Source organism: Ailuropoda melanoleuca, chromosome 7 (genome assembly GCF_002007445.2).
Source record: "Ailuropoda melanoleuca isolate Jingjing chromosome 7, ASM200744v2, whole genome shotgun sequence".
Classification (NCBI taxonomy): Eukaryota; Metazoa; Chordata; class Mammalia; order Carnivora; family Ursidae; genus Ailuropoda; species Ailuropoda melanoleuca.
The window spans coordinates 37,240,326-37,256,579 of record NC_048224.1 but is presented as its reverse complement, the minus strand read 5'-3'; the positions used below and the strand labels follow the sequence as shown (position 1 = coordinate 37,256,579).

The window sequence follows — 16,254 nt, the reverse complement described above, 5'->3', positions numbered from 1 at the left end:
AAAAAAAAAAAAAAGATTTAAAATTTGTTAGGACTTAACATTTATCCTAGTCCTTTCTTGACCTTCAGACCATCATAACAATTTGACATGGCTTTAGGAGAGCAGGCTTTGAACAGGTGGCCCCCAGAACATTTTCTACAGCCTATAATTACTCTGGGCTTATTCTAGAGACCATAGGAGCTTTCCTAGGATCTCTGTAGAGATTTAGAAATGTTAATGATGGAATTGTTGAACTGGCATGTAACACTGAGTTCATGGTTCAGAAGAGTAAACTGTGAACCATTAGATTGCATGGCCCAGGCTAAGGACACAGAAATTCCCAGACTTTCCCCAGGGAAATTATAATAGTTGGGATCAATTATCCAGGGTCCAGACTTCAAGGTACCCCCACAGATAAGTAGCACTTCCTTCTGGCCACACCATCTTCTTAGTTGGCCTTTAATAGGAAGCTCACCCCCTGCTTGTAGGACAGCCTCACTGCCCAATGCAGAGGGTACATTCGTATTGTGCTCCGTGAGTGGTCTCTGCAGAGGCTGTGCCCTGCATAGCCTCAGGGACCATCTGCAACAACCCTGCTTGTCCCTACTCTGCTTCTCTGCTGAAGCCTGCTGAGAGATTCGGATGTACAGAGCAGCATCAAGTAGAGAAATAACAGATACCAGAGGTATAAAATCATGATGCAGCTGAAATCCTTGATACTTTTCTGGCCACTAACATTGTTAAACATCCAAGGAGAAGTATAACATTTGGCAAGAGAATCTATAATAGCCGAGGAAATTGGGACATGTCAGGGGTTAGTATTCTTTGTCCTGGAGAGCAAGGTATGAGGGGCTAGGATTGTAGTCCCTGAAATCATGATCAGAGTATCTTACTTTTACACGGGCTGTGAAATAATCCCTGGCTCCTTCAGGGATTTGGCCTTCATGGTGAAGGTAGTACATAGGCAGGCGGGAATTGTGTGATAAGTTATTTGTCCTAATTCTGTCACCTTGGAATACCATGAACTTTTCCTCTCTCTCCTTGCCTTTTTTTTTTTTTTTTTAAAGTTTTTGTTTATTTATTCGACAGAGATAGAGACAGCCAGCGAGAGAGGGAACACAAGCAGGGGGAGTGGGAGAGGAAGAAACAGGCTCATAGCAGAGGAGCCTGATGTGGGGCGATCCCATAACGCCGGGATCATGCCCTGAGCCGAAGGCAGACGCTTAACCACTGTGCCACCCAGGCGCCCCTTGCCTTTTTTTTCTTAATCGATTTTAAGATTTTATTTATTTATTTAAGAGAGAGAGCACAGAGGAGAAGGAGAACCAGACTCCCACTGAGCAGGGAGCCCAATGCTGTCCTCGATCCCAGGACCCCAAGATCATGACCTGAGCCGAAGGCAGATGCTTAACTGATTGAGCCACCCAGGCGCCCCTCTTAATTGATTTTTATTTAATAATAGCTTCGCTGTTTTAGAAAGGTCACGTGAAATTAAAGGACCTTTTCGTGTTCTGACTTTGTAATCTGTGTTTTGGTTTTGTATGTATTCCTTCTTTCTAGTCTGGATCCTCAAAAAGCTTGTTATTCACTTTGGAGTTGTGGACTTCCTGGAGAAACGCTGCCTGGTGTGGTGGCAGGCCGTGGAGCACTTCCTGAGGGAGCGGCAGGAGGCTCTTGCCCCGTGGCCCGTTGTCGGGCTTGGAAAATTCTTGTTAAAAGTTGATAGCAAGGTATTGTATTTTAAGCACTTGGGCTGTTTTAATGGAGTTTATATATACATAGAGTCTGTGTCATAGTATTTGGTGTTTGTACTGTGATTGTTGATGACACATTTAATGTCTACATCTGTGATGAAACCTCAAGTTTAGAATTTTGGCTTTCTGTAAGGATAGGGTAGATTTAGTTTAAATCAGTATTGTGTATGGAGGTTTCCCTCTTAAAAATGGGAGAAAAGGTTGTTATGGAACAGCTGTTCAACTCATTTTAGAAGGACCAAATTGAAATCTAGAGGGATAAGTGACTTGCCTAAAATTATATTGCCAGGTAATGGCGCCTCAGTGTGGTGTTTCTGGAGTAATTCCCACATGTCAGGTAGTGGGGTAAGTCCTCAGGAAAATCCACTGACTCACAGAAAATTAGGTGCAGGAACTCTGTTTAGTGGAGAGACAGCAATCCATTAAAATTTAGAGGCATTGGTTAGGAGCATGAACCCCGATTCCAAACTGGTTTCAGATCCCAGTTCTGCTGCTTACTAGCTATGTGATCTTGGGTGAATTTCTTAACCTTTCTATGCCTTGTTTTCCTTATCAGTACAATAAATATAATAGCATGCACCTTGGGGAACGACTGGGGGGGTTAAATGAGTTAGTAAACGTAACAGTTCCTGGATCGGAGCCTGATTCATAGTAAGCTCTGTGTGTTAGCTGTGGTTTAAGTTTGTGGAGGAAAGTGTGTGCAGGATACAGTGGTAGTCCTGAGCAAGAGAGGAATCGCTGTTGGCCAGGCAGTGGGACCCGGGAGGTTTTGCCAAAGAGGTGATGCCAGAGCAAATTGTGAAGCACAGGTGGGAGTTTATTAGGTTGACAGGGCAGGAAGAACAGGTGGACGGAGCCATGCAGAGATAGGTAGAGACTGCTGCAGCGTGACTTCTTAGCACCAAAGACACAGTCATGGTGGGCTATATGAAGACGCGAGGCTGGAGAGTCAGGCAAGACCAAATCGAGTTCTTTGTGGGTGCTATGCTGTGTGAGCCAGACTTCCTCCTGGGTCAACAGAGATGCAGGGGGATAAGTTTTTTTGTTTTTGTTTTAAGATTTTATTTATTTATTTGGGAGAGTGAGAGAGAGGGAGAGGTAGAGAGAATCTGAAGCGGACTCAGCACTGAGCACAGAACCCAGTGTGGGTTTCAGTCCCACAACCGCTAGATCATGACCTGAGCCGAAACCAAGAGCCAGACGTTTAACTGACTTGAGCCACCCAGGCTCCCCAGGGAGGTAAGGTTTTCTTACGTATTGCCTTTCTGTCATCCAGAAGGTTTGCCAGTTTTAATTCCCATCAATGTGTAACATAGGGTAGTGCCCATTTCCTGAGCTCCTGCTAATGCTAGATGTTACAATGTAACAAAAAGCCTTTTCAGTTTCATAAAAAGAAGTATCTCAGTGTCGTTTTAATTTGAAATTTTAAAAAATGAAAATGAGTTTGCTTATTGGCTATTTTTATTTTTATTTTGTGATTTGCCTATTTGTATTCTTTTTCCAATTTTTTAAATAAGAAAGAGTCTAAGACTTCTCATAAATTTTAACATTTATCACATCTTCCTGGTATTGGGGTGAAGCTTTGTCTTACTAGAGCAGATATAGTCCTTCAGACTGTTTAAAGAGGGCGACTCTTATTTTGGTTAACTTCTGACAGCCTTACCACTATCAGAAGGGATGGACACTAAATCTTGTTTTCAGAATCCCGTGTACGCGTATTTGGAACCCTTCACTTAGGACAACTCTATAGTTGTGTCATTTGAAGTTCTGAAGGTATCAAAAGTATTTGTGATGGATTAGCCTTGTAAAAATTTGTCTTTTTTTATTCAAATTTTTATGCTAATTTGTTCTTCTTAAGAGAGACAGTAAAATGAATAAAACAAGCATTTTGGGCTATAATAAGCATATCAGAATAAATGGCTATTGCAAACTGAATATTTGTCTGGTTATAATTGATGCTGTAATCATGTTCTATCTAGTATAATATATATGGGTTGCTGCTTTGGGGAATAAGTGTATTTTTCATGTTTCTGTTACATTTTGATTGATCAGACTAGTGTTTTTGAAAATATTCCTCTATAGGAGATTGTTCAAAGTATAGGTTTTAAACATGCATTGGGTGTACTTTTAGTAAAAACTCTGCGAGAGCATTTATAGCTACTCTGTTGAAATTATGCTTTTTAGCTTTCATAGTATTTATATCACTACGTATGCCTTAAATCCTATTTTTAACAAGTTTTACATCATGGGTCTACTAACTAGCATTAGTTATTATAGCGCTAAATATCGTGAGGTGTTTAGATGAGGTAACGTTTATGTGAAAAAAAGGATGTTACGTAAAGTAGAAAAATGTTTGTCTAAAAAATTTAGTTGGAAGGAAATACACCAAATATTAACAGAATCTTAGATGTGTCTGCTCTTTGGCCAAGTGGTCACTGTTCCAAATGAGCCCTGACGTGTTCTACTGTTTAAAAAATGTGAAATAACCAATCCTATAAAGCTACAACCACAAAGTTCAATGAACACATAGTATATGAACATGAATTATATCGGGACTAAAAATCCTTTTGGTACATGATATGTGAAAGAATCTTATCATTCTGATCTTTGGAGTTTGGTGTGACTATTTAGGCTGACAAGCAGCCGGTTATTTTACGTATTTTTAATTGTTGAATTGCCGACAAAGCTTGTGGTTATTTTAATCATTGTATATCTTAAACAAATACTATATTCACTTGATTTTAAAACTTTGTTAATGCATTACAATTATTTTTCTAGTTTTTGTGTTGTTTTTTTGGTCTGGGATTATTTCCTCCTCATACTCTCGGTGACTTTCTTTTCTTTTCATACTATTATTGCATTCTCTAATGATATTCCACTGTTCTTATCTTCTCTTTCTTACCTTACCCCCTATCCTCAAGCTCTGGCACTGGCTAAATAAGAAGGTAAATGAACACATGGATGTTGGTTTTTACTATTGAATTCTGTAACTTCCCCCTGTATCTCCATGCTCATTCTGTTTCTGTCCATATGTCAAAACTAGTTTTTGCTTTTAAAGTTCAAATTAATAAGCTATGGAAGGTCGTGAAGCGTTGACACTATCACAGTATAATTTGCTAAACACCCAAAGCTATTTATTTAGGATATACGGTTGGTATCTCCTTGCCTAGGTGTGTGTAAGAAGTTCTGTGTTGTAGTCCTTCTGTCCGCTGTGAGTGAATGCCATTCCTTTTCAGCTCTATAATGTGGCCCTGTTCTAGTCTTAGCTTGATGTGTGAGAGCACATTAGGCAAGAGTTATCGAAAAGGAAAGATAACTTTTTTTTTTTTTTAAAGATTTTTTATTTATTTGACAGAGAGATAGCCAGCGAGAGAGGGAACACAGCAGGGGAGTGGGAGAGGAAGAAGCAGGCTCCCAGCAGAGGAGCCCCATGTGGGACTCGATCCCAGAACGCCGGGGTCACGCCCTGAGCCGAAGGCAGCCGCTTAACGACTGCGCTACCCAGGCGCCCTTACTTTTTTTTTTTTTTTAAAGATTTTTATTCATTTATTTGAGAGAAAGAGCATGAGCAGTGGGGAGAGGCAGAGAGAGAGAGGGAGAAGCAGGCTCCCTTTTGAGCAGGAAACCAGCTGTGGGGCTGGATCCCAGGACCCCTGAGCCGAAGGCAGATGCTTAACCGACTGAGCCACCCAGTTGCCCTGGAAAGAGAACTTTTTGTTGCTACTTATTTTATAAATGACACAGGAATTTTTTAAAAAAGATATCTGTGAAAAACTCAATTCACTTGACTGGTAAATTTATATATTAGATAAATTTATATATTTTTTTTAATAGCTATTCTAGAATTTCATTTTTAACTTAAAAAAAGATTGTGGTCATGGCCTGTGACCTTTAATTTCATGTGTTTTCCACATGTATGTATGGTGAATGCTTCACATGATTTGGATGGAATAGGTACATTTTTAATAACTTTGATAAAGGATAATCCAGATAAATTAGGAGTGCTGTACTTGTGACATATAGCCCACATATATAAATTTATCAAATCCCTGGGACAGATAGCAAGAGATGACATTTATGTGTATTGTGTTTAAACACAAAAAAACTAAAATTTTTGGTGGAGATATTATGGCAGACCTTAAGAAGAATGTGGTACTTCTTAGACCAATGTGGCACTTTTGAGTATAGAGATTAGGGTTTTCTTCTTTCTTTTTGAAGAAGAAGAAAGGGGGGACTTGACAATGCCTTAAACTTCTTTTTTTATTTTTTTTTATTTTAATGTTTTTTTATTATGTTAGTCACCATACAGTACATCCCTGGTTTCTGATGTAAAGTTCGATGATTCATTAGTTGCGTATAACACCCAGTGCATGCAATACGTGCCCTCCTTACTACCCATCACCAGTCTATCCCATTCCCCCACCCCCCTCCCCTCTGAAGCCCTCAGTTTGTAAACTTCTGAACTTTGGATTGGAAAATAAACAGTGTGTTAAATAAATAAATAAATAAATAAATAAATAAATAAATAAATAAATAAAAAATACGTACATACATACGTATGCTTACTGGCGACCCCCCTGCCCCCACCAACATACATGCTTTTGTCTATACCTCCATTCCCTGCAAAACTAATATGAGTAAATGAGTACAATCCTTGGCAAATGATAGTGCTGCAAACAAAAGTCACATTTTCTTATTTTGATCAAAGTAGGTGGTTTTATACACTTCTCCAACTTGTGTATATTGAAATGAAATTGTCCTCAAATGATGAGATAAAGGGGAGCTAAATCATTATGTGCAATTTGATTTAACCTTCGATGACTACATGAGTTAGAACACCTAATTTAGGAGCCTAATTCATAGCTAACCAGTTATGACTCAGTTTTAAAAGATTCCTAAGAGATCAAGTGATGGTTTCTTTTCTTTGGTGATTCTTTGTAGCATAGGTAAAGCATTGGTGGAGAGCAGGAGTGACTGCTGTAAGTTCTGGGACTGTGCATTCTAGGAAAGCACATAAGTAGGTTGAGGTCTGTTTTATTACATTACATCCAAGGTCAGAAAATTTGCAGCATTGGGTATTTGGTATGTCAAGTTCAAGTGGAGTGAACTAGGAAACCAATTCAAGGGAAGGGAGGGTGAGAGAACATATCTGTGGTTAATTGAGACATAACTTATTTCTCAAGGCTTGTCTTATTTTTTAATGTTGGTTATTTGCACTAAGACTCAGCTACAATTAGATTAAAAAAAAAAAAAAAGAAAACAAAGCAAAATGAAAGCCTACAGGCCCAGAATAATGAAATAGAAAACTCAGTAGTGGAATGGTAACTTTCTTAATAGCTTGCTATAAANAGTGGAATGGTAACTTTCTTAATAGCTTGCTATAAATAAAGCCAGTTTAGAAGTTTCAAAGTCTTGCAGTGTAACCAGACATTTACTGACCTCTCTAAATTTTAAAAAGTGCTTGCCCTTCATTCACACTGGAAACATTCAGAATCTCATTTTAAAATTGCTCCCCTTCCCCTTTAAGAAAGTAAAGTTTAATAACTAAAATAATTTCTCAGAGCGTAGAAGGCTGGGGAGATCACCAGGGACAGTGTGACTTCTACTGGCAGGCAGTCATGACAGCTAATAGCAGTGATGACAGGTGGTGTGGCTCTGGTTGCCCAAAGCTGAGCACAGCACAGGATCTGTCTCCTGGAACAGTGCCTCCTGCATTTCTTAGGAATTCTCTCCTCCATTCCCTTCTGTTTCTCCATTGCTTCTTCAGTCCATGTTTCTCCTTTTTCTTTTTTTTTTTTATCTTCAAGCTTTCATTCATTTATTTGAGAGAGCACGAGCAGGGGCAGAGGGAGAAGCAGACTCTCCCGCTGAGCAGAGAGCCCAATGTGGGGCTCGATCCCAGCACCCTGGGATCATGACCCGAGTCGAAGGCAAATGCTTAACTGACTGAGCCACCCACGCGCCCCTATGTTTCTCTATGTCTGAGTTTCTGTTTCCTTGAGAGTCTTGTTCCAGTCACTCTTTCTGGGAGTTCTTTTCCTCCATCTAAGTTTTTTGTCCACTTTGTTATTTCCTCTTTATTGATTGATCCTATGTTCTATGCACCACCTCCCCCCAGCCACACATTTTTTTCTCCTGTTTTGACTTTAAAAAAAAAAACAAAAACCACTCCCCTTGTTCTTTTTTTTTTTTTTTTTTTTTAAAGATTTTTTTTTTTTTTTTGACAGAGAAAAAGAAAGCNTGTGAATTCCTTGTTTTATATGTTAGAAATACCAAGACTTAAATTTAGATATACTGTCTAAATAAAGCATCATTTACATTTAAAGAAATATATTTCCGAATAGACATTTTTTAAAAAAAATTGGGGCTCCCAAGTTATTTTTAGAAATTGTAATTTGTGAATACCAAAATCTCGTCTTAATTCTGAAATTATGTTTGCCTGTTCAAATATGTATTTGAGCTTTTACCATGTGCCATGCACTGTCAGGCTTGGGAACTGCAAAAAGGAATAATACAACACTAGCTATTTCCTCAGGAAATTGTCTCAAGAACTATGTGTTGAGTTGGTTTCTGATTGTGAAACTTTTCAGTTTCATTGACTTTAGAACATGCATTCAAAATATGACATCTGACCTTCCATATCTTAGAAACTTGATACTACTTTTTTTAATCTCTGCGTTGTCTTTGATGCTTTGGTAGCATGCACTGAAAATTAACTCTTTTGTTTGAAGCTATAATTGTCAAGATAAAAGATGAACTTTTTATCTTTGAGTTCACTGCAGCATTGATCTCTTAGTGATAGTATCTTTCACGAAAGGTAAAGGGACGCAAGCGTATAGCATGGAATGGAAAGTAAATGTTTTAGCAGTCTTGTTTTGTTTTTAGCCACCATTCTTTGCTCTTGTGTGTTTAACTCACTGGAGAGCATAATTCAGATTTAAATTAAGACTAACTTATTCAGCAATGCTGTAGCTTTTGTAGGGGATTGAAGGGTGCAGTGTGGTGTTTCAGCAGTCATCAGTCTAATTGACTTTATTTTTGAAATGTTAAATGGTAGCTTTGTATGGCAGGAATTCTAGAAATGTGTCAATTACTATATATTCTGAGAACAAAAATTTTTTAAAATGTAGGATTATTTGTGATTGTGGAAGATGAGAGAAGTTATACTCAGAATGGAATGTCAAGTAGCATTTAGGGAAAGTATAATTTTAATTATTGATTAAGGAATAACCATTATAGTAATGATTATTCTTTATTTACAGTCAGTTTGTCCTAAAGCTTATGTTTTAAAAAGAATGGAGATTTCAAGTGGAATATTAGATCTTAAGAAATATTTTGTTATGAAATATTTCAAATATAAAAAGATGTAAAGAACATCAGTGAGTCTAATTCAGGCCCATTTTGTACCCCTCCTGATTGTGCATCTGCCTACTTGACCCTTTCCCCCAGGGTAGTATTCTGAAATTGATGTTATCATTACCTTAACATTAGATTTTTATTATTACTGTTTTGTAACCCTAACAGCATCAAAGGGAAAAAAATATTTTGAATGTAATTCCTATTTTAATTTGCTCCTATTTTATCTGTATAATTTCGGGCATACCTGTTTTGTAAGAGGCATACTTTTTCTAAAGCTATCTATATTTGCTGATTGACAGTAAAATTTCATGAGATTTGAGGTCAGCTAATGTATTATTATTTCATTTAAATATTTTATTTTGTTTAGAATATTTACCAGATTATAAATTACAATTTAAAATGTAAATAAATATACCACTGTATGAGAATTCAAATGTAAATATGGATTATGTTCATAGATAGGACAATAATAAACTCTTTTTTTATATAATAGTAATTCTGTTAATTAATTTTCTGAAGTTGCTTACACCTTTCACTGCTTTAATTGTTATGCCATAGTTTGATTTACAATGCTGAATACCCTATTTTGTCTTAATAATATTTGAATATATATGCATTTTTATTAAGCTGTGGTTGAAAGATAAGTAATTCTCTTTTTCGTTTCTGTGCAGATGATCATCTGGTTGGAGAAGATGTTAGACAAAATAATAAGCATTTTCATCATATTTTTGTTAGTGATAGGAACCCTTCTTTTAGCTCTACTCCTGACTGCAAAGGTAGAGTATAACAATTGCTATTGCCATTAATAAACTCTTGCTGGAATTGTAGTATGCAGGGGCGCCTGGGTGGCTCAGTTAGTTCAGAATCTGACTGTTGGTATAAGCTCAGGTCTTGATCTCAGGGTTGTGAGTTCAAGCCCCAAGCTGGGCTCCGTACTGGGCATGGAGCCTACTTAAAAAAGAATTATGGTACTTATAAAAAGCTGGCAGAAGCTGTCATAGAAAACTTACTTTGATTATAAATATATATAACAATTAAATTATTTAGATTTTTACATTATTAGTTTTGCCATGAATTTGCCTACTTTTAACTTTTTTATGTGCATTTTAATTTTGTTATCAAAATTCTCAGAAATGATCACAGATGAAAAAATTGAGATAGTGAAGAATAAGTGGCTTCCTCTTTTAATGGGAGAACTATGATCTGGTCTCATGAGTCCTAATCTAGTTAGTTCCTTGTTTACTAGATCAGAATTTCTTGATTAGCTCCTTCCCTTTTTGTCTCATTGTTCTTTCTGCTAATTTACCATAGAATCTTTATGTCTTACTTTCTGGGTCCTTCCAGCTTACATTTCCAATTCTTTCTCTTCTTAGTTCGGACTGCTATAACAGAATACCACAGACTGGGTGGCTTAAACAAGAAACATTTATTTGTCACAGTTCTAGAGTTTGGAAGTCTCAGATCAAGGTGCCAGCATGGTCAAGTTCTTGGTAAAGGCACTATGTCTGGTTTAGAAATGACCATTTTCTCCTTGTACCCTCACATGGAGGAGAGAAGGATCACCTGTCTTGTGTCTCTTCTTATAATGACACTAATCCCATCATGAGGACTCCATCCTCATGACCTAATTATTTCCCAAAGGCCCTGTCTCTTAACCACCATATTGAAGGTTAGGATTTGAACATAAAAATTATGGGAGGATACAAACATTCAGGTTTTAACACCCTTCTTTATAAAAACAAAACAAAACAAAAGCCATTCTCTAAAGTACAGCTAAAATTTTCTCTGTAGTGATGTATCTTACTGTCTTTTAAAATAAATTTTTATTATGTATCTTAACCTTTATCTGAAGTACACTAAAGTTCTCATCCTAGATGTTGATATGTTATTTTCCAGGAATTGTGAAGTTTATGTGAAATCATGGATATGAAAAATTTTCATATAGTGCTGTAGAGATATGTTATCAATAGATATTCTGATATGCAGAATTTACCATTGTTTCCTGCTATGTGAATCTCCACTTGGAAGTCCTGTTCTCAGTTATTCTCAGCCTCAGTATGTCCTCAGTCTTTGCTCCTAACAACTTGCTCTCTCCATATCTCTGTTTCAGTTTCTGTGTAGTTCTTATCTGTTCTTCGGATATTGATCATGTATAGTCACTTATATAAACCATATAGACTTGTTTAGAGACCTTTTTTGTTTTTGTTATATTTTGCCTAAACCTGCCATTATACATTCTTACCTTCTAGTTCTTAGAGAAACCTTTTATGATCTTGCTTTTTTTTTTCTTCTCTCCTCCTCTTCTATTCCACTTACCTTTCTTTCTTTCTATGCTTAGGGTCTTTTTTTTTTTTTTTAAGATTTTATTTATTTGACAGAGATAGAGACAGCCAGCGAGAGGGAACACAAGCAGGGGGAGTGGGAGAGGAAGAAGCAGTCTCATAGCAGAGGAGCCTGATGTGGGGCTCGGTCCCATAACGCTGGGATCACGCCCTGAGCCGAAGGCAGACACTTAACCGCTGTGCCACCCAGGCGCCCCTATGCTTAGGGTCTTCTTGACTGCTCAATTCTGTTCATTTTTCAAATCCTTTTTCTTTGTTCAACCCATGCTTCAGTGAGCTTTTGCTTTCCTGAACTTTGATAACATGTATTACTGAACCACTTCTTTGTGGTCTAGGACTCATGAAACTGAGCTTTTGAGAAGGAGACTTATTGGTTATCTATTTATTCTGCCAGCCGGTAATGGATTCTCTAAAACACCATGAGAGTATCCACTTGAATGTCTAATAGCCATCTCAAATGTAACATGTCAAAAACTGAATTTCAGCTTTTCCCTTGCTTGTCTGTTCTCCTCCTGATAGTTTAACTATTTTAGCATAAATGACCACTCCATTATACTTGCTTAGGTGAAAAGCCACAGGGTCATCCTTGACTACATTCTTTCCTTTGTGTCCACATCCAGTTTGTCAGAAAATCCTCTTTGGCTTCATCTTTGGGTAGTAGCAGGGCAAGGATGTCAGATAAATCCTTTCCACAGAAAGCAAGAACAAAACAGTATAAAATTATTAAAAACACTGGGATGCCTGGGTGGCTCAGTTGGTTAAGTGTCTGACGGCTCAGGTCATGATCCCAGGGTCCTAGGATTGAGCCCCGTGTCGGGCTCCCCGCTGAGCAGGGGCTCTGCTCCTCCCTTTCCCTCTGCTCCCCCCGCCCCCCGCCCCACTTGTGCTCTGTCTCTCTCTCAAATAAATAAAATCTTTTAAAAAAAAGTTATTAAAAACACCATATCAGGGCATTGGAAAACCATCTGTTAAGCAACAATTTGAGGAGTATTTGTTCATGAAAAACTGTTACTGCATCTGGTAAAACAGGTGGTTTGTGGCCTTATTCCTTGGAGTTTTTCTCATCCTGCCTAGCTTGGGCAACAGAAACCTGTAGCTTTTCCTGTGGGAGGTGGTAGACTTGGTTTGGGCCTGGCAACAGAGCAACTATAAATTAAAGGGGGAGATTCTAGAAGCAAGAGAACAATGAAGGGCTTAATAAGAAGATTGATAAACCACACATCCTAAACTGGTATATGGGAGACCCTAAGGAGCCCTATGAACAGTGAAAGTCTGGTTATGCCTTTGATTGCATTTCTCAACTCACACATCTCAGGCTGCAGACGATGAAGATTCCGATTGTGAAGTATCTGAGCATTTTTGCCAAAATCATTTGCTCTCTGCTAAGCTATACAGGCTCAGGAGAAGGCTTTCGGCTTTAAAAAATAATAATAAAATAAAAAAACACTGAGCAGAAACATCAGCGACAGGGAAGGCAGATTTTGCAGCTTCACTACAGATAAGTTAATCACTTCCTGAAACAAAAAACAGCTCTCAGAAGAACAAAACAAAATCCAGAGTTGTTACGCATTTTTTTTTTTAAAGATTTTATTTATTTGACAGAGATAGACAGCCAGCGAGAGAGGGAACACAAGCAGGGGGAGTGGGAGAGGAAGAAGCAGGCTCATAGCAGAGGAGCCTGATGTGGGGCTCGATCCCACAACGCCGGGATCACGCCCTGAGCCGAAGGCAGACGGACGCATAACCGCTGTGCCACCCAGGCGCCCCTGTTATGCATTTTTTAAGCAATTTTTTAACCACAAAAGAAACAAAAGTGTGACTTGGAGGGGGAAAAAAAACAAAGAAGTGGATACTTAAGTAGTGCAGATGTTGGATTTAGCAGCTATTATAAATATGTTCTAAAAGTATGCTAATAATATGTAAACAAATGCAGATGCTCAGCAGAGAAATGGAGACTATAAAACAGAACCAAATGGAAATCCTACAGGTGAAAAGAGCAACAACATGAAAAATTTACTAGATAGGCTCAACAGCAGATTTGGGATCCAGGAAAAAAAAATGGATTTTAAGAAAGATCAGTGGAAGGTACCCAATCTGACGAACAAAATATTTTTAAAATAGTGGTTGAGGAGAGACTCAGAGATTTGTAGGATGAGAGCAAAGATTCTTTTTTTTTTTTTCTTTTTTTAAGATTTTATTTTATTTATTTGACAGAGATAGAGACAGCCAGCGAGAGAGGGAACACAAGCAGGGGGAGTGGGACAGGAAGAAGCAGGCTCACAGCAGAGGAGCCTGATGTGGGGCTCGATCCCAGAACGCTGGGATCACGCCCTGAGCCGAAAGCAGGCGCTTAACTGCTGTGCCACCCAGGCGCCCCGAGAGCAAAGATTCTAATAGACATGTAATTCGCACCCCAGAAAGTGAAAGGAGAAAGAGAAGAGTGGAAAAAATACTTGAAGAAATAATGGTCAAAAACTTCTCAAGTTTGATGAAAAACATTAAAATAGCTAAGAAGCTCAACAAATGCCGAGTGGAATAAGTACGTACAAAACAAACCATACTAGACACACATCATAGTCCAAATACTGAAAGCCAAAGAGAAAAAAAAATCTTGAAGCAAGAGAAAAATTACACATCACGCACAGGAGAACCACAAAACAAATAATGACTGAGTTCTCATAATGAACAGTGAATACCATAAGACATTGGAATGACATATTCAGTCTTGGGGGAAAAAACAACTAGTCAGCCAAGAATTTTATATTCACTGAAACTTTTTAATTTAAAGATTTTATTTATTAGAGCACATGCACATGAGCCTGAGAGAGCAGGGAGCCTGATGGCGGGGCTTGATCCCAGGACTCTGGGATCATGACCTGGGCCGAAGGCAGATGCTTAACTGACTGAGCCACCTTGGTGCCCCTCTGAAACTATTCTTTAAAAGTAAAGGCAAAATAAAAGTATTTCTAGATAACCAAAACTGAGAATTTGTTAATAGCAGACCTACAGTATAAGGAATGCTAAAGGAGTTCCTTCAGACTGAAGAGAAATGACTCCAGAAATAACTTGTAAATATGTGGGTATATATAAAAATTATATTCCCCCCCTTTTCAGTTAACCGGACTATTTAAAGAAAAGTAAGAAACTGTATTGTAGAGTTTATAATACACATAGATGAACTATATATGTATAACCATAGCACAAAGAAGAAGACTGGGAAACAGAATTATACTGGTATAAAGTTCTTATATTTTATTGGAGGTACGTCAGTATTAACTTGAGGTGGTCTGTGATAAAACTGTGGTAAGCTTAAGATAAAGAGTAACCACTAACAAATTTTAGAGACCTAAAATGGTATATTAAAATATAATTGCTTAACACAGAGGGCAGTAAAAGAATAATAGGGATGAGACAGAAAGCAAATAGCAAAATAGACCTAAATCCAGTCATATCAATGGGTATATTAAATGTGAGGCAATTAAATAATCAAATGGCAGAGATTTTCAGACTGGATATAAAACAGCAAGTTCTAGCTCAGTGGTATCTATAAGTGGTTTACCCTTGAAATTCAAAGCCATAAAAAGATTGATAGTAAAAGGATGAAAACAGATACAGCATGCAAACTAAGCATAACTGTAGAGTGATTATATTAATATCAGACAATTTTTCAGATATTACTGAAGACAAATAAGAAATAAGGACTTTCATAATGATGAGAGGTAATTCTGCAGTAGGACATACCAATTTTAAATGTGTATGTTCCTAACAATAGATCTCTAAAATACGTGAAGGAAAATATTCAGAATTAAAAGGAGAAATAGACAAACCAATTATTATAGTTAGGCATTCAGTAATACTCTTCTTGCAATAATTGAGAAGAAGTAGATAGCAAATTAATAAGAATATAAAGGTCTTGAAAAACACTGTCAGCCAATGTGAAGTGACAACAGCAGAATCATGTTTTTTTAAGTAAACATGGAATATCAGGATAAACCATATACTCAGTATGCCTAATTAAAAAATAGTAAAATATAGGGGCACCTGGATGGCTCAGTCCGTTAAGTGGCTGCCTTCGGCTCGGGTCATGATCTTGGGAAGTAAGCCCCAAGTCAGGCTCCCTGCTCAATGGGGAGTCTGCTTCTCCCTCTGCCCCTCCCCCTGCTCATTCTCTCTTTTTCGCTCTCTCTGTCCAAGAAATCTTTTAAAAAATAGTAAAATATAGAGCATGTTCTCTGACACTGGCTTGTTTCTTTTTATTGCTCTCTCTCTCTCTTTTTTTTTAATAATTAATTTTAGAGGGTGAGAGTGTGAAGGGCAGAGGGAGAGAGAGAATCTCAAGCAGCCTCCATGCTGAGCTGGTATCCCGACACAGGGCTTGATCTCACAACCCTGAGGACGTGACCTGAGCTGAGATCAGGAGTCAGACGCTTAACTGACTGAGCCACCCAGGCACCCCTATCCCCTCGTTTTGTTGGTTATTTATTTAGCAAAGTAAATGCTGAGATGCAGTTTCAGCTGGCTTTTTTGTTTTTCTCTCAGAAACCTTACTAAATTCCTTATTTGCTTGTATGTCTCACAGTGCATCATAATTTTATAAGCTCATGCGGTGTTGATATTGCTTACATACACTATAGACACAGGTGTGTGAACTGTATATTTACCTATACATATACATACTGTATATGTATAAGTATTTGAACGTATCTTTTTATGTAATTTTTCCTGAAGTTGAGCTTCTTGAAGGCGAGCTATTATATATTTTCCATACTGAGGGTCATAGAACATTATGCCTAACAGCTATTCAGTACAGGTTTCTAAAT

At 37.8% G+C, this 16,254-nt stretch overlaps 1 protein-coding gene across 3 annotated transcripts in view; it reads left to right on the top strand.

The window, feature by feature from the left end:
* TMEM245 (transmembrane protein 245) overlaps positions 1–16,254 on the top strand; it is a 93,222-nt gene that overhangs the window by 30,077 nt on the left and 46,891 nt on the right. For 2 of the 3 annotated variants that reach the window (XM_034664234.1, XM_019796742.2), the window contains exons 6-8: positions 1,540–1,709; positions 4,655–4,678; positions 9,764–9,868. In XM_034664234.1, the coding sequence (XP_034520125.1) occupies positions 1,540–1,709; positions 4,655–4,678; positions 9,764–9,868 (299 nt within the window). The remainder of the gene's footprint in view (positions 1–1,539; positions 1,710–4,654; positions 4,679–9,763; positions 9,869–16,254) is intronic. The other variant, XM_034664233.1, reaches the window with a different exon arrangement.